General features: G+C 45.3%; 1 protein-coding gene across 1 annotated transcript in view; it reads right to left on the reverse strand.

The window, feature by feature from the left end:
• The window catches only part of SNX29 (sorting nexin 29), a 1,289,390-nt gene that overhangs the window by 573,832 nt on the left and 687,996 nt on the right, over window positions 1-27,562 (reverse strand). Inside the window, exon 9 of the mRNA XM_040358531.1 lies at window positions 1,591-1,719. Within this exon, the coding sequence (XP_040214465.1) occupies window positions 1,591-1,719 (129 nt within the window). The remainder of the gene's footprint in view (window positions 1-1,590; window positions 1,720-27,562) is intronic.

The raw sequence follows: 27,562 nt of genomic DNA on the forward strand, positions 1-27,562 counted from the left end.
TGACGCATGCTTGGAAGCATTGAACTTCGTTTTATTCAGCACGTCGTGTGTTTGACGTCACCGCGTTCTGACCCGATCGGATTTTGAACTGATGGTGTGTACGCACATCAGACCATCAGGCCACTGACCTCTGTTACTATGCAGGGTCTGAACATCTGGTGAAAGTGTTGTTCAGCTAAATGGTGGTGGTTACAGTATCTGAACATTACTGGACCCATTAATATTGTAGCGCTGTGGTAAAAAGTACCCAATATGTACTGTACCATATTTTAAATGCAGGTAACTTTTAAATGCCAATTGACCTAAACATGTTAGGTATCTCTGCAGAATACTTTAAGAGCTATCATTTTGGTTAAACTCTAAATCGATGAGCTAAAAAATCTAGTGCCTCCTATTTACAATTTTGATTATTAAGGTTTTCAGCAGTTTTGCAAAGGCATGCTGTTTTTTAGCTGGGTATATTTAGCATGATCTAAGATCCAGGACAGGGATCAGCAGGGTGAAGGACCGGAGTCAGCAGGGCTGAGGACAGGGGTCAGTCACCACTGGGCACTCAACAGAGATCTTTTTCCCATTCCTGCACTGTACACAGAGGCAGCAAGATCTTCTCCTTAGATCCTCCAAACACATCTTCGATCTGCACAGGGGTCAGAACTGCAACACCGTGGCCAACTACACACTGTGTAGAATGTAGCTGTGTGTAATCCTATTTCGGTTTCAGCTATGTGAATTGTATTATTTTTTTGTTTGAACTAAATGGACTTGTGTCTTTTTTTCAACCTGACTAGCTATGTAACTATGTACCTATGTGCTTTGTGATGTGGAGCCAGATGGGAGTTCTCAGTGTCTGTGCTCAGGCTGCGTACAGTTCAGGGATGGCAGATGGATGGACACAGTCCACCCCAGCACCCCCTTAGATCTGGTTGATCACCACTTTTGGCTTTCAGAGGAAGTTATGGGTAGAATATGCTAGTATATAAGGGGAGATGAAGATAGTGGCAGTTTTTACAATCTATAAGAATGGACACAAGCAATCTATTTAATCTATTAGGGGGATAAGAAAGAAAAACTAATGGTGGAAGGGCTTACACAATTAGACTATAAAGATGGATAAAAGGTGAAACAGCTTACATTTGATTGGAGAGATAATAGGGAAAACAGAAAATGGAAGATCTAATAGTTGTTTAAAGCTGGGTATACTGTTTTTTTAATTCATCACTGGGGAGTAGAGTATGTGTTGCTAGAGAGGGAGGGGCAGAGTTTACTTTATGCTGCAGTATGTATAGCAACAACATATAGACCTAGGTAGATGGAGGAACAGACATTTTTCTCCCACTACATTGTAGCAATGGATATGCACAGAAGTCTATGTGCTTTTTTATGAAGCATAATAGTAAAAGGCAAATGAGATAAACAAAGAACTTTAAAAGTATTACAATGAATAAGTACAAAGAATAATGCCTAAAACAATGTCACTTCTCTATAAAGAAAACATGCCTAGGAAACAGAGTTACGCTTAGAACTTTTATAAAGTTAACCATGGAAACGCTCAAAATGTACTGGTACTATTTCATATCAAAAGTAACCAACCTTGCCAAGGCTTGGATTTTTGCTGCATGTCGCTCTTCCTGTTCTTCCACTTTCCTCCTCAGGTTTTCAATTTCCAGCCTTAGTATTGAAGAATGCTCCATCTCAGAATCAAGCAGATTTCTCACTGATCTGGAAAAGAGAAAGGCTCATCTATTTGAAAAAGAAGATGAAGATGTCTGGAATATTGTGTACTATGTTATTCCTTAATCCTGGGATCCTTCTATAAATACAGTAATAGTTATCCTTTTTTTTTAAATCTCTTCTTTTTATTTAAAATATTGCGCTTATGATACACACTGTGGGCCAGATTCAGAAAGGAGATACGACGGCGTATCTCCGAATACGCCGTCGTATCTCTGAGTGTGCGTGGTCGTAAATATGCGACTGATTCAGAGAATCAGTTACGCATAGATTTCCCTAAGGTCCGACCGGCGTAAGTGTCTTACACCGTCGTATCTTAGGCTGCATATTTACGCTGCCCGCTAGGTGGCGCTTCCGTATAGTTACGCAATTAATATGCTAATTAGGTAGATACGCCAATTCAGAAACGTACGTCCCGCTGGCGCATTATACGTTACGCCCGCCGATAGATAGACAATTCTATCTGAATCTGGGCCACAGTTTTTAGTCATATACAAAAAATACATAAAATACATGTAGCGCTACCCCCGGAGGAGCCGCTGATTAGATTTGGGATCTACTCTCTTTAATTGATTCGCCCCCTTTTAACTAGCTCGAACCCTCCCTTGGCACACCAGATGTCTTGCAAATGTATTGTGACCCCTACTTGGTTGAGGTCACAATAGCAGGGCATATAACATATAATGGCAATACAATAATAATGTTACCTGTTCCTGTGGGTGATTTCTATATGAAAGACACGTCACACAATTAGTATATTCAAACCAAACAAATGACTTTACTTTGTATATGTTAAAGAAAGAAAATGGGTTTGAATAACAGATTAATGACAAATATGCATTAACACACAATGACTCTGCAAGGGCCCTTGCGAGAGTCAGCAAGTAAAGAAAGGGATTTAAACTAAAGGGGTAGTGTTATCCAACTTAAGTTAATAAGGCAGTCTATGCTCGCGAGCTCCCTCTAACGGGCAGTCCTGCAAAACAGCTTAATGCAAAGAACTTCTTGCCAGTCCTGGCTTAAACGTATATCAAGAATCTTTGAGAACTTCTTTGAGAACGAAGTCTACGTTGCGGCCGTTGGTGCACTTTTAGATTGTAATCCAAAAAGGGGTAAAAGATGAAATAAACTCAGTCAACAGGGTACGATGAATAACAAAGTTGATGGACTGATCACTCATCAGCGTTAGTCAATCCTGCGGAACAGCTCTCAACTTGAAAGACCTCTATAGTTCAGTCAGAGATAAAACACATGTCTCCGGCTTGTGGGGTGACACTAGGTTATATGTCTAAGAGAGGATTGAAAGTTGAGCATGTGCTCTCTCACCCGAACAGGCCCGAACTGCCTGAGTCCTTCTCAAAAAGGGCACGTTGTTCAGTCAATGCTCTGTAACACTCGGTTCTTCAATCGTCAGCTGGCGATCTTCTCTGATCCCTTGGAACACGGGCAGGGCACTCTTTGTTTTGCTTCCCTCCAGATGGTTAGGCCTGAATCCACCGGGAGACCAACAGCTTGGCTGTGCAGCTATACACAGCTCCGCAGAGTAGAAGAAGAAGGTCCCGAGAGAGCGAGATCAGCTCCTCCCTCTCCTTAAGTAACCTCCCCCATAAGTCTGTGCAGAGATATCACATGTTCCAATAAGGCAGGGCATTGTGGGAAATGTGTCAGGTCACCCGTAGTCAGGTGACAATAGCAGGGCATATAACATATAATGGCAATACAATAATAATGTTACCTGTTCCTGTGGGTGATTTCTAAATGAAAGACACGTCACATAATTAGTATATTCAAACCAAACGAATTACTTTACTTTGTATATGTTAAAGAAAGAAAATGGGTTTGAATAACAGATTAATGACAAATATGCATTAGCACACTATGGGGTATATTTACTAAAGGCAAATCCACTTTGCACTACAAGTGCACTTGGAAGTGCAGTCACTGTAGATCTGAAGGGGACATGAAAAACAAAAACATTTTTGCTTGTACATGATTGGATGATAAAATCAGCAGAACTTCCCCTCATTTCAGATCTTCCCCTCAGATCTACAGCGACTGCATTTCCAAGTGCACTTGTAGTGCAAAATGGATTTGCCTTCAGTAAATCAACCCCAATGACTCAGTCAGCAAGTAAAGAAAGGGATTTAAACTAAAGGGGTAGTGTTATCCAACTTAAGTTAATAAGGCAGTCTATGCTCGCAAGCTCCCTCTAAGGCCGGGTACACACGGACAAACATGTATGGTGAAAGCGGTCCGTCGGACCGTTTTCACCATACATGTCTGCCAGAGGGCTTCTGTACGATGGTTGTACACACCATCGTACAGAAGTCCGCGCGTAAACAATACGCGGGGCGTGTCCGCGGTGTCGCCGCGTCGATGACGCGGTGTCGCCGCGACAATGACGCGGCGACGTGGGCGGCCCGCCTTTAAAATGCTTCCACGCATGCGTCGAAGTCATTCGACGCATGCGAGGGACGGCGGGCGCCTGGACATGTACGGTAGGTCTGTACTGACGACCGTACATGTCCGAGCGGGCAGAATTCCAGCGGACTGTTTTAAAACAAGTCCAGGAATATTTGTCTGCTGGGAAAAGGCCCGGCGGGGCAAATGTTTGCTGGAATTCGGCCCGCTCGCGCCCACACACGACCAAACATGTCTGCTGAAACTGGCCTGCGGGCCAGTTTCAGCAGACATGTTTGGTCGTGAGTATGGGGCCTAACGGGCAGTCCTGCAAAACAGCTTAATGCAAAGAACTTCTTGCCAGTCCTGGCTTAAACGTATATCAAGAATCTTTGAGAACTTCTTTGGTGCACTTTTAGATTGTAATCCAAAAAGGGGTAAAAGATGAAATAAACTCAGTCAACAGGGTACGATGAATAACAAAGTTGATGGACTGATCACTCATCAGCGTCAGTCAATCCTGCGGAACAGCTCTCAACTTGAAAGACCTCTATAGTTCAGTCAGAGATCAAACACGTGTCTCCGGCTTGTGGGGTGACACTAGGTTATATGTCTAAGAGAGGATTGAAAGTTGAGCATGTGCTCTCTCACCCGAACAGGCCCAAACTGCCTGAGTCCTTCTCAAAAAGGGCACGTTGTTCAGTCAATGCTCTGTAACACTCGGTTCTTCAATCGTCAGCTGGTGATCTACTCCGATCCCTTGGAACACGGGCAGGGCACTCTTTGTCTTGCTTCCCTCCGGATGGTTGGTCTCCCGGTGGATTCAGGCCCAGGCTTCAGGCCTAACAGCTTGGCTGTGCATCTATACACAGCTCCGCAGAGAAGAAGAAGAAGGTCCAGAGAGAGCGAGATCAGCTCCTCCCTCTCCTTAAGTAACCTCCCCCATAAGTCTGTGCGGAGGTATCACATGTTCCAATAAGGCAGGGCATTGTGGGAAGTGTAGTCTGTTTTTACTAAATGTCAATGGAGTCCATATCTCCCGGTACTTCTGGTCCCACAATGCATAACTCTCAAAGACATCTTAACATATTTACAGGTGTGGTTGGAGTTCCGGTGGGGATTCAGGCTATCAATTGTCTCTGATAGGACGACCCCGCTTGAACGTACAAACGCACACTCTATGAGGTTGGAGTCTGAAGTGTAAAAAAAAAAAAAAAAAGAAGCAGGGTGAGGGGGCGAAAATGACTTCTCACCAGGCGGGGCCTCTAGTAATTTGGGGGGCCCTTTGCAGCTTCGCGGGGCCCTAAGCGGCTTGCATAGTGAGCCTATAGGGAGGATCGGCCCTGACAAGACCCTTTGGCTCTATATACTTTGAACAGCAGTATACAGGCGGTGCAAAGAAGATAAGGACTGTAGGTTTGTTAAGTAGAATTTGAACCATGTCAGACTTTGCTGCTGCATATTGCACAATTTCCTAAAGAGACCCTCAACAAACTACATGACACTTGTGCCTGATGAGGCCACTGATGTTCCAGTGGTGGTGGCCCGTGAGACTGTCCATGCAGGCTTGGCCCCCCCAAAGCGCAAAGTTGCTGTGTGGCAACTATATGTCGATTATTTTAGGGTTAGGGGGGGCCATTACAATGCCAGATCTTGGCTCAATAATTTTTTTTTTTTGGGAAAGAAAAATTCTAGAAAAAAGGGGGGTTGCCATCCGGGGCCCCCTTTGAACAAATTCTGTGAAGAACTCCTGTTCTCTGAAGGCCTCCATTATTTCTGCAAGTCAAAATTTTGCAAAAAAAGCTAATGTCAGTCAAGCCTTAGCTTTCTCCCCAATATCTAACCCAACAAACTCATCCACTGATCATAAAGTCCAAAAATCAAGTTTTGTATCATCGTACTGCACGATCGTTTTCCCGACGTTTTCTACCGACTGCGAACAACGTTCTCACGCAATATCCCTTATACACTACGCATGCAATAAGCTCCACATGTCTCCCCGCCCATGACGATCGTGCTAGTAATTGCCACACCCCTTTTCGGTCGGTCAATGCACTTCACTGAAGACATGATGGAGGACACTCAGGAGAGACAGGAAGCTGCAAACACAAGTAAGGAGAGGCCAGGCACACACCAGGAGCAAGAGGAGGTACAAAGCCACCAACATGGCTTTCGATGAAATGGTGGAGATGGTTGCCATCCTTAAAAAGGAGGACTATGTTTGTCTAAAAGGGCCTTATAAGAACCCCAAGAAGGTCGAGGCCAAGATAATAGAGAATGTTCAGAGGACTCTCCATCAGAAATTTAAGGTGCAGAGGTCAAGGGAGCAGTTGAGGAAGAGGTGGTCAGACCTCAAAAGAAGAGAACCGGAGAGAGAATTCAAAGAGTTCTCAGAAGACGTAAGTTATTTAAAAGTGTACTCTGATTATTTATTTTTATTATTTTGCGGCATGTGCTTTTTCTTTCAGGTTGTGTATATATACAGTTCAAGAATAGATGTCTCAAGGTTCATGTTTGTGGGCATAATGATCGGTTGTTCATTCTATATATGATCATTTTATGTGAGACCAGTTTTTTATTTAATGTAGATGTGTTATTAACTACATTTAAATAATCCAACTTAAGTCAATATACAGTAAAAGGAGAGTATGCTCAGCACAGCAGTTGATTACACATATGGACTCAGTAGCACAATGGTTGGCATGGCCGATCCGCCCTATAGGCTCACTATGCAAGCTGCTTAGGGCCCCGCAAAGCTGCGAAGGGCCCCCCAAATAACTAGAGGCCCCGCCTAGTAAGAAGTCATTTTCGCCCTCTCACCCTGCTTCTCAACTCTCTGGCTGCATGGGAGAAGAGGCAAGAAGTCAGCACCCCTTGCTTCTCAATTTAATGTAAGATGTAATTTTCGACAGCAGAACACCCCCTCCCCCCATTTTTCAACTTTCTTTAATGTGACATGTCACTGTCGTCAGCGCCCCCCGCTTCTCATTTTTAATGTGCCATGTCATTTTGCTCGGGCCCCAGGGAGGTCAGGATCGGCACTGAGTGTTGGTCACAAGAACAACCTAGTTAGGGTGTCACACAGAGGTGATCCAGTGTATACTTTGTTGTGCTTTTTTAAGGTCATATTTACCCGCACAGTAATTTACTTTGAATTCTTTTATAACGAAGATGTTTTTAAATACAAGACAATCTATATGCCATAGTCTGTAATATGAAACATATTCACGGAGACATATGATCATACAAAATAGCTAATTTATTGGTAGACAAATTATTAATATTTACATGAAATTAAAAGACCAGTTGCGTTACATTAACGACTTGAAAATCAATAACATACCCCCAAAATGGGCATGCAATACCTTTGATTTATGTCATGGTAAGTTCTCAAGATAACTTTATGTAAATGACAATGAAACAAAAGCATCTATTTCACATGCCCAACCGTTACTATACTGCAGGTAAGTAAGATGGTTAACAATGTGAAATATATTGGACGTTTGTTTTGTCAATAAAATTGGAACTGTGTAAAAATAAAAATATAATAAAAATTGTACTCTTTAACCACTTCCATACTGGGCACTTAAACACTCTCCTGACCAGACCAATTTTCAGCTTTCAGGGCTCTCACACTTTGAATGACAATTACTCAGTCATGCAACACTGTACCCAAATGATTTTTTTGTCCTTTTTTTCCCACAAATAGAGATTTCTTTTGGTGGTATTTGATCACCTCTGGGTTTTTTATTTTTTGCGCTATTAATGAAAAAAAGACCGAAAATTTAGAAAAAAAATGTTTTTTTCTTAGTTTCTGTGATAAAATTTTGCAAAATATTAATTTTTCTTCATAAATTTTGGCCACAATTTATACTGCTACATGTCTTTGATAAAAATAACCCAAATTTTTGGGAAATTATTTGGTCTGTGTGAAAGTTTTAGAGAGTCTACAAGCTATAGTGCAAATCATAATAAATAATCACATCTGATCACACCTGATGTTTTGAAGGCCTATCTCATTTCTTGAGACCCTAACAAGCCAGGAAAGTACAAATGCCCCCCAAATAACCCCTTTTTGGAAAGTAGACATCCCAAGGTATTTAGTAAGAGGCATGGTGAGTTATTTGAAGTTGTAATTTTTTCCCAAAACACTTTGCAAAATTAAGATTTTTATTTTTTATTTAAAAAAATTCTCAAAAGTGTCATTGTAATAGCTTATTTCTCTCACATGGCATGTGCATACCACAAATGACACCCCACAATACATTCTGCTACTCCTCCTAAGTAAAACAATACCCCATGTGTGAGACTTTTCCACTGCCTGGCCACATACCGATGCCCAACCTGCAGGGAGCGCCATCAGGGGTTTTAGGAGCATAAATTGCACATCTAACTAGTTGACAACCTATTACAATTTAGAAGGCCCTGGAACACCAGGACAATGGAATTACCACAAAATGACCCCATTTTGGAAAGCTAACACCCTAACGTATAATCTATGAGGCATAATGAGTCTTTTGAACGGTTCATTTTTTTCCAGAAGTTTTTGGAATATGTGGAAAAAAATGAAAACGCATTTTTTTTTTACACAAAGTTGTCCATTGATAAGATATTTCCAACACATAGCATGTACATAGCAAAAATGACACCCCAAAATACATTCTGCTACTCCTCCTGAGTAAAACGATACCCCATGTGTGAGACTTTTTTCACTGCCTGGCCACATACAGATGCCCAACATGCAGGGAGCGCCATCAGGGGTTTTAGGAGCATAAATTGCACATCTAACTAGTTGACAACCTATTACAATTTAGAAGGCCCTGGAACACCAGGACAATGGAATTACCCACAAAATGACCCCATTTTGGAAAGCTAACACCCCAACGTATAATCTATGAGGCATAATGAGTCTTTTGAACGGTTCATTTTTTTCCAGAATTTTTGGGAATATGTGGAAAAAAAAATGAAATCGCATATTTTTTACACAAAGTTGTCCATTGATAAGATATTTCCAACACATAGCATGTACATAGCAAAAATGACACCCCAAAATACATTCTGCTACTCCTCCTGAGTAAAACGATACCCCATGTGTGAGACTTCTACACAGCCTGACCACATATAGAGATCCAACATGCAAGGAACACCGTCAGGTGTTCCAGAGACACATAGCATGCACATACCAAGAATTACACCCCAAATTAATTATGCTGAGCAAAGCGTAAACAAAACATTACCTGGTAATAGTAGCGCAGTTCTACACAGCAGGATAGCACTGGTCCAGGCAGCAGGCAGGGACTTGGTCAGCAACGTCCAGGCAGGGATACTGCAGGTGGTCAGTTCATGCAACAGGCAGAGGCATGATGGCATAGGTCCTACAGGCAGCAGGCAGAAGGAGGGCCTCGTTCAGGACAGAATGGGGACAGGGGTAGAGGCTTCTCCCACCCAAATCTCTTTGAAGCCTCCAGGCAACCAGACCCTAATCTAGGATGAAAAAACAAAAAAATAGTTTTCTTCATCTAGAAAAACTTTTCTGGAGCCCCTCACATATGTGAGACCCCTGTGTTGAATCCCACTAGTCCAGTAGCAGGGTACAAGATCAGTCCAAGAGGCAGGCAAAAGGCATGGTCAAACAGTCCGAGGTCAGTTCCATATCAGGCAGAGGCAGTACAGAATCGTTAGGCAGAAGAATGGTCGAAAAACAGACCAGGGTCAATTCCAAATCGGGCAGAGGTATTACAAAATCGTTGGGCAGAAGAATGGTCAAAAAACAGTCCAGGGTCAATTCCAAATCAGGCAGCGGTATTACAAAATCATTAGGCAGAAGGGTGGTGCAATAACAAGCCGGGGTCAGTTACAAAAGCAGGCAGTGGCATAAGGGGTGAGAAGGCAGGAACGGAGGATTACGTTTACCATACTAAACGAATACTTTAGTTTAGTATGGTAACGTTTGAAACAGTCAGTTACACAGAGGCCTGGTTGTGAAGGACACTCTGCACAATAATAAACTGTGTCCAGTCTGACTCCTCCACTGGTACACACTTTACATTTTTTTTGAGCTCGTCGGCCTGATGCTGTGGGAGGGATCTTATCCGGGAAGTGCCGTTCGGAGAGCCGACTTAGAACATCTGATCGGATGTTTTGGGGTAGGTTGGTTGGGAATATCAGGGAAGTGGTAATTTCCTCCAGGTAGCCAAGGAAGGGTAGGGGTTTTGGGTTGATTTGTGGTAAACAATATGGAGTTGTAGACGGCCAAATGAAAAAAATAAATTGCTACCTTTTTGTACCAATGGTACGTGCGTCTTGTGGCAAGGTATGGTTCCAACATTTGGTCGTTTAAGTCGACTCCCCCCATGAACGAATTGTAGTCCTGAATGCAGGTGGGTTTTTGGATTGTGGTGCCACGCCTTCTGCGGGTTTCTACAAAGGAATCGTTGTGGATGGACGACAACATGTATACGTCTCTTCTGTCCCTCCACTTCACTGCCAGAACCTCCTTGTTGCGCAGACTCACCGATTCCCCTTTCTTCAGCTTTGTATTCACAAGGCTTTGCGGAAAGCCTTTCCGGTTCTTTCTGGCGGTGCCACATGCTGGCATCTTCTTTCGGTGCAGGTTGTGGAACAGAGGAAGAGACGTATAGAAGTTGTCCACGTACAGGTGGTATCCTTTATCAAGGAGGGGGTTGATGAGTTGCCAGACAACTTTCCCACTTGATCCCAAGTAGTCTGGGCAATCGGGGGGATTCAGCTGGGTGTCCTTCCCTTCGTACACCAAAAAGGAATACAGGTACCCTGTGGCTCGTTCGCAAAGTTTGTAGACCTTCACCCCCTAGCGGGCCCTTTTGCTGGGTATAAATTGTTTGATTTTAAGTCGGCCACAAAATTTTACTAGGGACTCGTCGACACATACGTTTTGTTCCGGGGTATATATTTGGGGGAATAATTGCGAAAACTAATCTAATAAGGGGCGAATTTTGAAAAGCCTGTCAAAATTGGGGTCATTTCGGGGAAGGCACTGTGTATTATCATTGAAGTGGAGGAACCCCATGATTATAAAATATCGGGATCTGGGCATTGTTGCGGAGAAAATTGGCATGTGGTAAATGGGGCGTTTTGACCAAAAGGAATGTTTTTCATTTTTTGGGTTGAGTCCCATGCAAAAAGTGAGGCCTAAAAAAATCCTGAACTCATCCACTGTAAGGTCTCTCACTGGAAGGGACGGGCATAGGACGATGTGGGGTTCTTGGTGATAAATTGTTGGGCATATAAGTTGCACTGGGCCACAATGCTAGAAAGCAGTTCCTCAGGGAAAAATAAATCGAAAAAATTGAATTGGGGAAAAATTGTCCGTGTTTACCCTGGACTCCTGGCTGGGCAGTGAAAGGGGGAATGTTGGCTTCTCCGGAATTTGGAGGAAGCCACAGAGGGGTACTGAAGGGCATAGGGAAGGCTGGCATGGGTCCTTGGCCTTTGTTGCTGGGGTACTGCGGTGCTGGTGGATGGCAATTCGGTAGAGGTGGATGGCACGACGGTACTGGTGGATGGCACTTCAGTATTGGTGGATGGCATGTCGGTGCTGGTGGATGGCATGTCGGTGCTGGTGGATGCCACTGCCTCCTCACCAGAGCGCCTTCTTTTGGCGGGCTGACCATCTTCCCCCTCTGAGCCTGTCGCTGTTCCACTGGTGTAGACTGGCTCATAGTCTACGTCCGAATCCGATTGGGAATCAGAAACAGGGAGCTCCACATTGCTCTCATCAGGTGCAGAAATAATCTGAAATGCCTCCTGTAAGGAATAACGACGTTTTGACATTGCTGGCGGTGTGTGTGGCACAGATGTACACTGAGGTGGCACAGATGGGCAGAGATGGGGACTGAGGTGGCAGAGATGGGGACTGAGGTGGCAGAGATGGGGACTGAGGTGGTGGAACAGATGTACACTGATGAGGCAGCACAGATGTGTACTGATTGCACAGATGTGCACGGATGAGGCGGCACAGATGTGTACTGATTGCACAGATGTGCACGGATGAGGCGGCACAGATGTGCACTGAGGCGGCACAGATGGGCACTGAGGTGTTACAGATGGGCCCTGATCACAGGTGGGCACAGGCGGTACTGATGGCACAGGCGGTACTGATGGCACAGGCGGTACTGATGGCACAGGTGGTACTGATGGCACTGTGGCACGGGCGGTACTGATGGCACGGGCGGTACTGATGGCACGGGCGGTACTGATGGCACGGGCGGCGGTACGGGCGGTACTGATGGCACGGGTGGTACTGATGGTACTGTGGCACAGGTGGTACGGTGGCACGGGCGGTACTGATGGCACGGGTGGTACTGATGGCACGGGCGGTACTGATGGCACAGGCGGTACTGATGGCACAGGCGGTACTGATGGCACAGGCGGTACTGGTGGCACAGGCGGGCACAGGTGGTATGGTGGCACAGGCGTTACTGTGGCACGGGCTGTACTGTGGCACGGGCTGTACTTGTGGCACAGGTGGTACTGGTGGGCACCAGGTGGGCACTGGTGGTACCAGGTGGGCACTGGTGGTACCAGGTGGGTACAGGTGGTACCAGGTGGGTACAGGTGGAACCAGGTGGGCACTGATTGGGCACTGATCGGGCACTGATTGGGCGCTGATGGGCACTTTTATACTGTAATTATTTTCACTGTATGTAGCAACTCACTCTCTCTCCACACACGCGGCGTCTGTGTGTGGAGAGAGAGACGGCAATGAAAGATGATCTCATATGTTTACATTTGAGATCATCCATCATTGGCTGTTCAGATCGCACTGTAAATAGCCGCTGTGATTGGCTATTTACCGCGATCTGTGTGCGGCTGTATCCTGGGGACACGGCCAGCACAGTAGTTCCCCGCTGCGCGCTCGTGAGCGCGCGCGGAGAACGAGCAAAGGGGCGGCCGTAAAAAGACGGCCTGTTAGGAATTCAGAGCCGCGCTGAGGCCGTACAAAGTCGTACGGCCGTCAGCAACTGGTTAAGGAAAAATTACTAGTTATTGATAATGAGAACAAACCATAACTACAGGATATTCAATACTTCAATATTTCAACATTTCTAGGGAACAACAATAGATTTGATATAAAATCAAAATGACATAGGGGTGGATTCAGAAAGCAATAGCGTCTGCATAACCATAGTTACGCAGCGCAATTGCTTAGTTGCGCCGGCGTAACGACTTTTCTGTATTCAGAAAGCTTGTTACGCCGACTGCAGTCTAAGATATGACTGGCATAAGGCTCTTATGCCGTCGTATCTTAGGCTGCATTCTTACGATGGCCGCTAGGTGGCGTTCCCGTAGTGGTCAGCGTAGAGTATGCAAATTGCATACTAACGCCGATTCACAACCGTACGCGCGCCCTACGTACGCAGTTTACGTCATTTACGTTCGTCGGGTTACGCGTAAGGCTGCTTCTGCTATTAGCAGGGGCAGCCAATGTTAAGTATACCCGTCGTTACCGCGTCGCGATGTTTGAAAATTACGTCGTTTGCGTAATTGAATTGTGAATGGCGCTGGACGCCATTTACGTTCACGTTGAAGCAAATGACGTCCTTGCGACGTCATTTGCCGCAATGCACGTCGGGAAAGTTTCCCGACGGAGCATGCGCACTACGTTCGGCACGGGAACGCGCCTAATTTAAATGATCCACGCCCCCTACGGGATCATTTAAATTACGCTCCCTTACGCCGGGCATTTTAAGGAGCGCCCGCGCAAATTACGTAGCTACTGCTTCATGAATGAAGCGTAGCACACGTAATTTACGGAGGCGCAGCGTTAAAACGGTACGCTGCGCCTCCGTAAGAGGGTGCAATTCGTAGCTGAATCCACCCCACAGTTACCAATTCCCAAGATGGCTATTTCCTATTGGCAAGTGACCAGAGCTAAAATCGTTGCAGTCTTCATGCATAGTGCAAGCGTGCCCCCTCCCGATCGAAGTCAGTCCTCCCTGTATCATACTTCAGTCATTGCTTCATTCCTGCTCTCATGGGGCGCTCCCATTTTAAGATCCCTTTCGCTCTCTCACTCTCTAATTTTATATTGATCAAAACAATAGGACCATAAAGATCATACTCAGTTCTGCCCCTCTGACAACTGTCCTTCCATATTTGCCTGTGGCACATATGGGCGTTCCTGTCAAGACGTGTCTGGTTTCTATTGGCTGACAGCTTAATAATTGACTTGTTCTCTGGGCTTGGAGAACCTCGAGTAATATCACTTTCAGCCACTAGGTGTCTCACCTTTATTGTGAGATCATGCATACGTTGGACATTTATATTTTTGGGTAAACTATCGACATATATCTATATATCTATCTATATATATATATATATATATATATATATATATATATATATATATATATACACACACACACACACACATCTACATACGACTCTGGTATCTTTATATTTCATAAAATACAATTAGTATACCTTTGCATCGATATAATATGTTCCTATATTCCTTTATAAACGTTTTTTTTCCAAAACAGTCTTTTCAATCAATGCATAGGTTACATCTCTCAATCAAATGCAAAATAATTAATAATGTGGATACATGAATTATTTTGTTATGTGTTTGATGGATATGTGTTACAGGTTAATTCACATTTTTATAATCACAATGTGATATCTTTCATAATCTTGATTAGCTTATTTAAAGCACTTCTATTTATAAAACAAATTTCTCATATAATTCTTTCTTCTAACAAAGTTCTAAATTAACGGAATATCTCCCTTGGTCCGAAGATGTCATTGATCATCTAAACATTACTTATTATTTATTTCATATCAACAACATATATTCTTTTAATACTATGTGTATTTTAAAATATCTCTGACTTGTATCATATGTTTGTGACGCTTGGACTTAATAAAGACAATTTAATAGCTCAGCTGTGTAAATATCCTCTCCTTAGAGACTCCTTGCTGGTCAACATGGTCCATTGTGTTAGGATGGCTAAAGTCAACGTTCTTTTTCATGAAAAGCTACTCCACAATGGAGATATCTTCTCCCTTGAAATTAGTTTAAACATCTTGTTTGGTGAGAAAGCCATTTCATTGTTCAGACTTTCACCCAAGCTTGTAAAGGTCAGAGATAGCTAATGTATTGGGAACTGGGCAAATATGGCTTGGTTCCTGAAGAGTTCTCATTTCAGTGATTCATCTCAAATTTTAGGCCTAATGGATCTTTCATATTTTTGTCGGAAAATATTAAAATATATTATTATTATCTTCGCCAAAACCCATGACAACTTGTTGTTTTTCCATGTAGGAAACTTGGCCAAAGATAGAGAAATGCAGCAGCTTTGGTAATGGATAAATTCCTGTGTTAAGCTTAGAAGGATTGTAAAAACAGACAATTGTACCACACTTTTTAAAAAGAATGATTGATATTCCTCTTTCAGGCCTCTAATCTTTTTGATTCATCTATCCCTTTTTTTTACAATCTCATAGGCCCTAATCAAGCTGCAGCAGTGGAGCCGACCAACCCCACACAGAGCCAAGCCCCACCCTCGCCGGATGTGCAGGAAGTGCAAAATGCCACCACATCAGGTCAGTGTCATACAGCACAGCTTCAGGTAATACATGTAGGCCTGCATAATTTTAATACATGTTTTTTTCCAAATTTCAGGAGGTGTTCAAGCTGTTGGGGGCGGCTTAGACACCTACAGTGCCCAGGTGCTAATTGGGGAGATCATGTCCTGCAGGGCAGAAATAGAGGACACAAACCTCGCCCTCGAGAAGATCATAAAGAACAACTGAAAGGTGGACCAAAACCTGAAGAATCTGATTGATGTTCTGGGGAGGATTTAAAAAAAAATAGATGTAGACAAGTATTTAAAAGCAAAAATATAGGGCCAGATCCACAGCCAGCCGCCGTAACTTAAAAATTCCCATCTAAGTTACACTGCCGGAAAATTTCTACCTAAGTGCCCGATCCACAAAGCACTTACCTAGAAATTTTCGGCTGTGTAACTTAAATCCGGCCGGCGCAAGGCGTTCCTATTCAAATGGGGCGAGTCCCATTTAAATTAGGCGCACTCCCGCGCCGGCCGTACTGCACATGCTCACGACGTCATTTTCCCGACGTGCATTGCGCGGTTTTACGTTACGCCGAGTTTTGTGAATCGCGCCGGGTAAAAAAAGTTGCGTCGGGAAAAAAAAAAGATACGGCGGAAAAAAAAAATTTAAAACAAAAAAATAACAGCGTCGCGGGAAAGAAGGGTCTACTTTTACAAGGTGTACTAACTTTACACTTTGTAAAAGCAGCCCTAATTTTGCGTTTGCAAACTAATACTTACAGAGAAAAAACAAAGCTGAAAAGCTTTGTGGATCTCCGTAAGTGCTAATTTGCATACCCGATGCGGCATTTCGACTCGAAATGCCCCCAGCGGCGGATGCGGTACTGCATCCTAAGATCCGGCAGTGTAAGTCCCTTACACATGTCGGATCTTCTGCCTATCTATTGGAAACTGATTCTGTGGATCAGTTCCAAAGATAGAAACAGGGATACGCAGGCGGAACAGCAGATCCGCCTGCGTATCTCTGAGGATCTGGCCCTAGGTTCTTAAAAAAAAATATTAAACAATTTCTATTAAGATATTTTTTGAAAAAAAAAAAAATAACACATTTTAAGTGCGATACAATAAATATTTTTGGATACTCAACAATGTGTGGCTTCTTATTATATCAATGCTGCCTAAAAGAACAAATCTAGATTTGTGGTGTTTACATTGACAATGATGAGTATTTAGTAAAGGAAAATAAACATGACACTATGCTAACGTAGGAGAAAGCTAGAATGAACTCAAATTAGAAAAGAATCAAACAAAGAAAAGTACTAGAACAGGGGCAGAAAAATTGGGCCTTAGGCACTGGTGGCGGTGTCACAACACTGCAACCCCTCACAGATACTGTAATTGGAGCGCAGCAAAGAGCCACATGCAAAGTATTGCATCAAAAATTGTTATTAGATGTCCCTGTTAAACAGGGGCCGAAAAATTGGGCCTTAGGCACAACACAACACTGCAACCCCTCAGATACTGTAATTGGAGCGCAGCAAAGAGCCACATGCAAAGTATTGCATCACAAATTGTTATTAGACGCCCCTGTTAAACAGGGGCCGAAAAATTGGGCCTTATGCACTGGTGGAGGAGCCCAGAAACAAAAAATGTCTTATTAGCTATCAGCAAGATCAGTGAGGAGGAAAATTATATTCAGTCAGCAGCATAATAGGACAGTCACTCAGCATCAGCATAGGCAGTCTCCAAGGGATCTTTCATTTCAAAAAAATTATTCAGTTACATCTGCATCAGGTGCTAGGTAGCTGGTGTTGATCCAAGCCTGATTCATTTTTATGAAGATCAGTCGATCGACCGAGTCGGTGGAGAGGCGCACCCTGTGATCGGTCACAAAGCCTCCAGCAGCACTGAATGTGCGTTCTGAAAGAGCGCTGGATGCAGGGCAAGCCAGTAGCTCAATTGAATACTGTGCAAGTTCTGGCCAGTGATCCATCCTCAAGACCCAGTAAGCCAGAGGATTTTCGGTGGGGAAGGTGTCCAAGTCTGAACTTGCCCCTAGGTATTCACGCACCATGTAAACCAAACGCTGGCAATGGTTGCTGCAACCGGTCATACCTTGGGGCTGCGGACTAAAAAATTGTCTGAACGCATCGGTCAGACGGCCACCTTCTCCATCGCTCCTTCTGTGACTCACCGAAGCCTCAGCAACACGTTGTCCAGGAACAGGATTTGGCAATCCCCCAGGTTCTGGGAACGCGTTGCACAGACCCTTCTGCAAGGCCTCCTGAAGAGGTTTCATCTTCTGCTCCCTCTGTGACGGCAAGATAAGCTCTTATAAGGCAACCTTACTCTTGTAACGTGGATCAAGGAGAGTTGCCAGCCAGTAATGATCCCTCTCCTTGATACTACGAACACGAGGATCCTTACGCAGGCTTTGCAGGATCAGGGAGGCCATGCAGCATAGGTTTGCTGAGGCATTCGGGTCACAGTCCTCTGGGTCACTGAGGATGACAGGGTCCGCAGCCACCTCATCCCAGCCACGTAAAAGTCCATGGGTTCCTTGGGACTCTAAGTGATCTCTTGAAGACTGCTGCTGCTGAGTGCTAGGCTCCACCTCCATGCTGCTGATACAATCCTCCTCCTCCTCCACCTCGTCCTCCTCCGCGGGCATGCAGGACCACTGTCTGGATAAAGGGGGCCTTGAGAGGTAAGGAAGTCCTCCTCTTCCTCCCTCTGTTTTGCCTCAAGGGCCCTGTCCATTATTCCATGTAGCGTGTGCAGGTGAATAAGAGCGACAATCTTACTGATGCATGCACTGTCACTGCTCACCATCCTTGTGGCCTCCTCAAATGGTGACAGGACAGTGCATGCATTCCTGATCAAGGTCCACTGGCGTGGGGGAAAAAACAAGCTCCCCTGACCCAGTTCTGCTGCCATATTGGCACAGGTACTCATTGATGGCCCTCTACTGCGTGTGCAGCCGCTGCAGCATGGCCAATGTAGAGTTCATCTGGTGGGCATGTCACAGATTAGGAGGTTCTTGGGCAGGTTGTATTCCCTTTGGAGGTCTGTCAGCCGAGCAGTGGCATTGTATGACCTTCGGAAATGCATACAGACTTTCCTGGCCTGCTTCAGGATATCCTGTAAGCCCGGGTACCTGCCCAAGAACCGCTACACCACCAAATTGAGAACATGAGCAAAACAGGGCACATGGGTCAGTTTTCCCTGTCGCAGGGCAAAGAGGAGGTTGGTGCCATTGTCGCTAACCACCATTCCTGGCTTAAGCTGGAATGGCGTCAACCACCTCTGAGCCTGCCCCTGTAGAGCTGACAGAACCTCTGCCCCAGTGTGGCTCCTGTCTCCCAAGCACACCAGCTCTAGGACAGCATAGCATCTCTTTGCCTGCATTCCTGCATAGCCCCTCGTACGCCTACGGAGCACGGTTGGTTCAGAGGCAACATCAGCACAGGAAGAGGCCACAGAGGAAGAAGAGGAGGGGGTGGAGGAGAGAGGTGTGTCACAACCAGTAGTAGTGTTTTGGAGGCGTGGTGGCGGAACAACCTCCAACACTACTGTACCTTGCCCCGTGTCCTTCCCAGCTGCCAGCAGAGTCACCCAATGTGCCGTGAAAGAGAGGCAACGTCCCTGTCCATGCCTGCTGAACCATGAGTCACCGGTAAGATGCACCTTGCCACTGACCGCCCTGTCCAGCGAGGCATGGACATTGCCTTCCACATGCCGGTAGAGAGCGGGAATCGCCTTCCGTGAGAAAAAGTGGCGTTTGGGTACTTGCCACTGAGGTATCGCACATTCCACAAACTCACGGAAGGGGGCATAATCTACCAACTGAAAAGGTAGCAGTTGAAGTGCTAGCAATTTCGCTAAGCTAGCATTCAACCGCTGGGCATGTGGATGGCTGGGAGAGTACTTATTTTGGCGCTGCAGCAGCTGGGGCAGGGAAATTTGTCTGCTACCATCAGTAGATTTCCCGCATGTACTACTAGGTTGTGACACACCTATTTCTACACCTTTAGTCCTATCGGTGCAGGCTTCAGAGAGCACTGAGGGTCTAGTGGGGTTGGAGCTCCCAGCTGATGAGGGGCAAGGGGAGGTCCGCTTTGTTCTTTGGTGTGGGTCTTTCAGGTATGCTTGCCAACGAACTGCATGGCAGGTCGACATATGTCTGGTCAAGCATGTGGTGCCCAAGCGGGTGATGTTTGGCCACGTGAGATACGCTTGAGACATATGTTGCAAATAGCAATGGTGCAATCTGATGCACATGTCTCAAAAAAGGCCCACACCAAAGAACTTTTGCAGTACCGTTGAGACACAGCAGTGCCCTACACAGGTATAGCTCTGCGATGTAATGCAGTTGGTGTGCTGCCCTTAAGCTGGCCCCTGGAGGGCATCCTGCCTCTTTGGAGATAGATGTGCCTGTGCCTCTTCCTCCTTCGCCTCCTCCTCCTCCTCTCTCCTATCAGGCACCCACGTAGAGTCAGTGACCTCATCATCCCCTCCCTCCTCATTACTGTTGAAAACCTGTCAGTATGCTGCAGCTGGGGGAACATGACTGCCAGTTTGCTGTTCCTCTCGGGCACCCGCTCTCTCTGGGCTCACATCAATGCCTTCCTCTATCTGTGTTCCGTCATCGGAGCCTTCAAAACGCTGCGCATCTTCATGTAGCATGTACCCAACACTGTGTTGAAACAGTTCGGGGGACTCCTCAGGTGGACATGGTGGGACTAGGGAAGGATTGTGTGATGCCATTGTGCAGAGGGAAGAGGACGCCTTGGCATCTGCTTTACCAGATAAACTAAGCTCAGCCTGGGTGAGAGAGGATGAGAAGGATGAGGACGGCTTGGTCATCCACTCTACTAATTTCTCTGCATGTTGAGGCTCAACACAGCCAGCTCCCGAAAAGGACGAGCGTGTCAGACAGGCACGTCCTGAAGAGGATGCACCGTGTCCACTACCAGCGTTGCCTCTAGATGCAGAGCCTGCTTGCCCTTGTGACTCTATGCCTCTCTTTGTTGTCCTTCCAGACATTTTAATAGCCTACACAGGACAAAATCAGAAATAAACAGCACACGTGCAGTAAGAGCGACTGCGTTTATGGGCAAAAACACAGCAAACAGGGGGGGGCGTGGCTTGCGGCGGAGCTGAATGGCGGCTTAGTCCCGGAGCTCCGTAGCCTGCAGAGAACCAGCGGCTCATAGCAACCCTCCGGACCCGATACTCGGCCACCACACCCGGCATTCCAGCTCTGGAGACCCCTGGGAACATGTCCAGAAAGAGGAAGGAGCAGAGGAAGCCCCAGCGGCTGACGGATTTCTTCTCCCCTCACCAGCGTGGAGGTAGGCAAGATGGCGCAGAGGCAGCGTCCACGCCAGCACACTCAGTGCATACAAAGCACCCTGAGATGACATGCGGCCCACAGGACAAAGGCTCCCCTGACATTATGCAGACTCCCTCTCCCTCCCCAGCATCAGGCAGCCCGGCAAAAGCTAAGTTCAGGCTGGACAGAGAGGGATCCACACAGGCAGTTAGCCCTGTACATGATTCAGGTGATGACACCCGAGAGCTGCCAGACTCCATCAAATCCTTCCCCACGACTCATCAACCTATAATAGACACTGTATTAAAGGATATGCTGCTATCCTTAAGGAGCAATCAGACATGATGCAGTGTATGCATAGATTTCACACAGATATACAGGCAGTGGAGGCCAGAGTGGAGCACATTGAGCACAAAATGGGGGAGTACGCTGTCACTATCAACGACCTGGTCGACTCACATGAGGAGAGGGAAGGGGATACGGAATGGATTAAAGCGAAACTCGCAGATATTGAGGACAGAAACAGACGCAACAACATGAATGTGCGGGGTGTCCCTGAGTCTGTTTTGCAATCAGATCTGTGCTATTTCGCCTCCGCCCTGTTCAAGGAACTTCTCCCAGATCTTTCTGACCTAGAGCTCACCGTGGACAGAATACATAGACTGCCCAAACCAGCCTTCCTGCCCGATCAGGTTCCCATGGATGTTATCCTGCGATTTCACTTCTTCCACACCAAAGAGCAACTAATGGCGGTTATGCGCAAAAGAGAACAAATTCCCTCGCAGTATCAGAATCTGCAGTTTTTTTGGAGACGTATCCCAGTATACTCTGCAAAAAAGAAGAAATTTGAATACCATCACTAAGGCGCTTAGAAAGCATAAGATCGTTTACAGATGGGGTTACCCTGCTAAATTGTCCGTCACCAAAGATGGCCACACACACACACTGTGGATTCAATGGATAAAGGCATATCTCTGCTGGAAGAGTGGGGGATTCTCCCGGAGGATGCGGATGTTCCAAAACCCACCTCCAGATCCAGGTCACGGTCTGATCCCGCATGGAAAACAGTTACTACTAGGAACGCCAAGACACACAACTAAATCCGGATGGGGCACTTGCCTACTTGTTCTCTCCTAGCAGGAGTGTGCGGAGAGCCTTTAGGCCTGGACTCATCCCCATTTTAACCTGTGCAGCTCCCCGCTGCTTCCAGGTATTCCTTCTAGGGATCAAAGGGCTCATGCCCAGTTCATGTTGGTTATATGCCAATTGCTTGACTGTTTTTGTTATTTTTTTGTTTTTGTGTTTATCCTTTTTTCTCTTGTGTTCCTCCTTTTTTCTGCACCTCACCACCAAGTGTTGCTTCAGTATTGCAATCACCGTCTACGGAAGAGGAGACTCCCTCCGCAAAGAGACGGAGAAGAAACCGGCCTCTTCAGATTACCCAACTTCGTACGGAACACCTTTACCTTTTCAACTAACTGTGAGTACTTTGCTAACCTCTTTTTGGTACAAGTAATTTTCTACATGCCATACTCAGAATGGCCACTGGAGGGGGACCTCCTCTCGAAAATGAATTCCTGTCATAATTCAACACCGACTGTCCTATTACTGCTGCAATGGGTGTAAAATTTCTTTCCATTAACTCCAATGGACTAAATCATCCCGTTAAGAGGAAGTCTATGTGGAAAGAATCTACTTCCAACCGAGCTGACATTTTATGTGTTCAAGAAACACACTTTTCCTCACTGTCGCCTCCCCCATGTTCTCATGGAAGCTTTCCACATATCTTCAAAGCTAATTCGCCTAAGAAAACAAGGGGGGTCCTCACGGCCATCAGAGACACGGTTGCCTTTACTCTCCACGAGGTTGTCCTTGATCCTAGAGGCCGTTACATTATCCTAGTGTGTGATATTAACACCACCACATTTACTATCGTGAATGTCTACTCCCCGAACAAACACCAAATACGTTTCTTCCGTAAGCTAACGGTCAAGGTCGTAGCGCACCAGAAGGGTAAGCTTGTCATGTGTGGGGATTTCAATGCAACCCCAGATCCGGGTATTGACTCTTCTTCAGGCGCCAAGCGCTTGAGCCCGTCATTGTCAGCCTCAATCCACAGCCACGACCTATTTGACGCATGGAGGTGTCTCCACGCTGGTGAACAGGATTTTACATTTTTTCCCCGCCCCATGGGGCATACTCCAGAATTGACCTCTTTTTAGTTGACCAACTCACCCTTTCTAAGGTGTCGGCCACTGCCATCAACTCAATAACATGGTCGGATCACACATCCATTACCCTCACCCTGGAAGATGGCATGGCTGACAATGCACCGTCTCTATGGAGGGTCAACTCATTCCTATTGCAACAGGTCGAGGCAAGGAGCCACATTGAAAGACACTTGAAGGACTTCTTCAGTAACAATGAAGGTTCTGTTCAGGATCAGTTTGTCTTATGGAACGCCCATAAGGCGTATATTAGAGGCATTCTCATTCAACTAGGGGCGAGGGCTAAGAGGCAGCGGCAGCAGAAAATGGCAGACCTGACCAAAGAAATATTCCTGCTTGAAACATCTAGCAAACAAAAACCATCCCCGGTAATCTCCCAAAAATTAAACCTACTGAGACATGATCTCAGGCTTTTGTTATTAGAAACATTTGAAAAATCATCACGTAGATTGAAAATGACGTACTATGCAACAGGCAACAAGGCAGGTAAATTACTAGCTCACAAAGTGAAAGGTGTAAGACACAAATCCAAGATACCTTATATTATACATCCTATTAGTAATTGTAAACTCCACCATCCCCAAGATATAGCGGATGCTTTTAGCCTCTACTATAGCTCCCTGTACAACTTAAAAAACAATGCAGATACCTATCAACCTGACCCTGAGGCAATTGGTAAGCTTCTACAGAGTTTAAATATCCCCTCTATATCTTCAGATCAACTACGATCACTGAGTTTGCCCTTTAGCAGAGAGGAAATTTGTAAAGTCATCGAATCCCTCCCTAACAATAAGGCCCCTGGCCCTGACGGGTTTACAGGTGATTACTATAAAACCTTTAACCCAATTTTGACCCCATATTTGGAGGGTGTGTTCAATGCTGCCGCTGCTTCAGCCGCCTTCCCTTCTGAAATGCTGTCCGCTATTATAGTGACTCTGCCGAAGCCGGGGAAAGATCCTACGTCACCTCCAAATTTTAGGCCGATATCCCTACTTAATATAGATTTGAAAATTTACGCCAAAATTATTGCCACACGCTTATTAGACATTCTTCCCCTGCTTATACATCCCGACCAGACAGGATTCACTAAGGGCCGTCAGACCTCTGACGCCACTCGCAGGCTGATTAACGTCATTCATCTGGCCAACCTGCACAAAAGGCCTTCTCTGCTCTTGGCCTTGGATGCAGAGAAGGCCTTTGATCGCATTCACTGGACCTATATGGCTCAAGTTTTGAAGAGGTTCGGCTTCGTAGGACCTATCCTGTCCGCGATCCTGGCCCTATATTCCAACCCCTCCGCTCAGGTGCTCACATCAGGAGTTCTGTCTAGTCCGTTTTTAATTTCTAATGGTGCTAGGCAGGGGTGCCCACTATCCCCCCTAATTTTCAACTTGCTAATGGAACCCCTTGCTATATACATTCGCTCCCACCCGGACATTAAAGGTTTCCCTGCCCTAAAATCCACTCACACTATCAGCTTGTTCGCAGATGATATCATTTTAATCCTTACAGATGTGGAGACTTCCCTGGCTTTGGCACATACGGCTCTGGAGATGTTTAATAAGTTTTCTTACTACAAGGTCAATGAAAGTAAGTCCTACCTAATGGGGGTGGGTATTGATCCTCCGTTGCGGAGGAGACTTGCTGCCCGGTTCCCTTACACCTGGAAGGATAGCGGTTTGAAGTATTTAGGTATATCTTTAACGGCGACAAATGGTGAACTGTTCGCAGCTAATTACGCCCCGCTAATCTGCTCTATGAACAAATCTTTACAGGACATATCTAAAATTGAACTGCTTTGGTCTGGCCGCTTAGCGGCATTTAAAATGATAGTCCTACCACAGTTATTATATTTCTTCAGGACATTGCCGATCCCTGTCCCCGCCTCCTTCTTTTCCAAACTCCAATCCCAACTGAATAAATTCTTGTGGCAGGGTAAGAAAGCGAGATGTTCCTTTAAAAAACTAGAAGCAGGCAGGAGAGTTGGAGGTATTGTCCTTCTGAAGGACTATCACTCAGCTTCAATACTCTCGCAGGCTAGGTTGTGGTTCGTGCAGACCCACACCCCTAGATGGTTAGAGTTAGAGTTAGCGCAGTTCCCGGGTCATTGTTTATCCGACATCTTACTATCCAGTCGTATCCGCACACCGGCCCTTACTCAACTCTCTCCCACAATGGTAGCTACTATTCGCATATGGGAGAAGTTTGCCTCTCATACCTTTATAGGCCAAGACGTTAAATGTATGCCCCTTCCCGTCTCCAGTTTACCCTTAATCATCCCAGGCTTATCTGTTGCGCACTGGGTAACTAAAGGCATCAGAGTGGTAGGAGACTTGTTGTCAGGCCCTACACTTAAAACATTTCAGGACCTGCAGGCTGAGTTTGGTTTAGCGGACGCTGATTTATATAGGTATTTCCAAATAGCTCATTTCCTCAAGAAGTCATCTCAAACGTCAACCGCCCTACCCTGGCGAGCTATGCTATATTTTACCAACCCCACAACTAACATTAAGGGGATTTCATTATTTTATAATCTCTTAAACAATAAAAACGTCTTTATCAAAACCTCGAATATGGAGGCGTGGGAGCGAGATGTGGGTGCAGCGTTCTCTGACGATCAGTGGCAAACGGCTCTGCGTAGCACGTTTTCTGCATCTAAGAGCATAAATTTGTGGGAACTATTTCACAAAATTCTGACGCGGTGGTACCTAACGCCGTATTGTCTATCTAAATTTGACCCCAGAGCCTCCCCCTTATGTTGGAGGAACTGCGGAGAGGTGAGGATGTTGCACCATATCTTGTGGTCCTGCCCTTCCCTTAAACGCCTATGGGTGAGTGTATTTAATTTAATGTCCCAGCTTGCAGGGGTTCGGATTATTCCCTCGGCGGGGGTGGCACTTCTATCCTTGGGCTTAGATAATGTCCCGTTCTCCTCAAGAACTATAATCACTCATTTACTTCTTAGTACTCAGCAAAGTATTGCACGACACTGGAGGGATACGGGCCCGCCTTCAATGAGTGAAATTGTGGAAACAACTAATACCCATGCCTCCTATGAACTAATGTTTGCCGCATCTCAGGGTAAAATTGCTAATATGGAACGTAAATGGTCTAAGTGGAGTGGGTGGTATAATTCGGTTTATAAAAGTTGATGTGTAGTCGATTCGTTCTTATTCATGTTGAGTGCTTTTGTTTGCTGGAAATGAGGAGGAACAACACTTTACACTTTATAGTTTTAGTTTATTTAATGTTCTATTTTTATTTTGTCAGTTTCTTTCAGTTTGTTTAATCTTCTCGGCCATATTATCTTTATATGCTGTTTATCTGAGATACTCATGCTGTGTGGGTTCTATTGCCATAAAGTGTGGGCCTCAGGAGCCTGGGTTCATGGTCCATGTCGATCTTGTGGGCTCCTGACGCCATTGGGTATATAATCGAGTAGACATGCGGGTGGGTCGCCGCCGGCTCCCCCGGCGCACAGAGTGCTCCCAAGGGGGTGCGTGGGAGAGGGGGCGGCGTGCCGGCCAGTGGCTTTATTAAGAGGAACAAAAGGGAGTCGCGCTTCTAAAATTGTGAAAAGACACAAATTAAGTGTCAATAAAATAAAAAAATGACAATCATTCAATGAATTGAAGTGGTGACATAAATGTTCATGGCACTATCAATATGACATGATTAACTATAGTGCAATGAAAGAAAAAAATATATAGAAAAATAAAAATACAAAATATGAAAAAGAGCAAAAAGATTTTAGCAGTCCCAAAATATGATAATGAAAACAGCAGTAGATCCCAAGGTGCAAAAAGAAATCCACAGGCGTAGTGATCAGTAAAGACAGGAGACCTCCACCCACGGGTAACACTGACTCTTACCGCAAGTCAAATTAAAATCAGCATAACACAGATATCCAATTTCCACTGCAGGGCTAGATTCAATCCTTTCCTCTCACAATGAAGTCTCAATGGTGTATATCCCCACTCAGTAATGGCCCAAAGTAGAGTTCCAAAACATATGAAGAAAACCAAGGAGAGCACAATAGCGTAATACTGTATGTAGGTATTTATTGTAAAAAACAGCAGATTGCGTACTTACATCAATCTTTTAAAAATAAGCGTATATCGGGCATAAAAACACAGCCGGCTTTATTAAGAGGCCTTGTTAAAGTCAGCTGAGCACTACGGTTGTTAGACAATCATTGTTTCATGTGTTTTGACTGTATAACGAAAAACTGTGCAGATCAGTATTTGCTTATGGTCTACTTTATTTTATTTGTCTTATCCTTTTGTTTCTATAAAACTTCAATAAAAATCTAT

The sequence above is a fragment of the Rana temporaria genome, chromosome 6, assembly GCF_905171775.1.
Source record: "Rana temporaria chromosome 6, aRanTem1.1, whole genome shotgun sequence".
NCBI classification, from domain to species: Eukaryota; Metazoa; Chordata; class Amphibia; order Anura; family Ranidae; genus Rana; species Rana temporaria.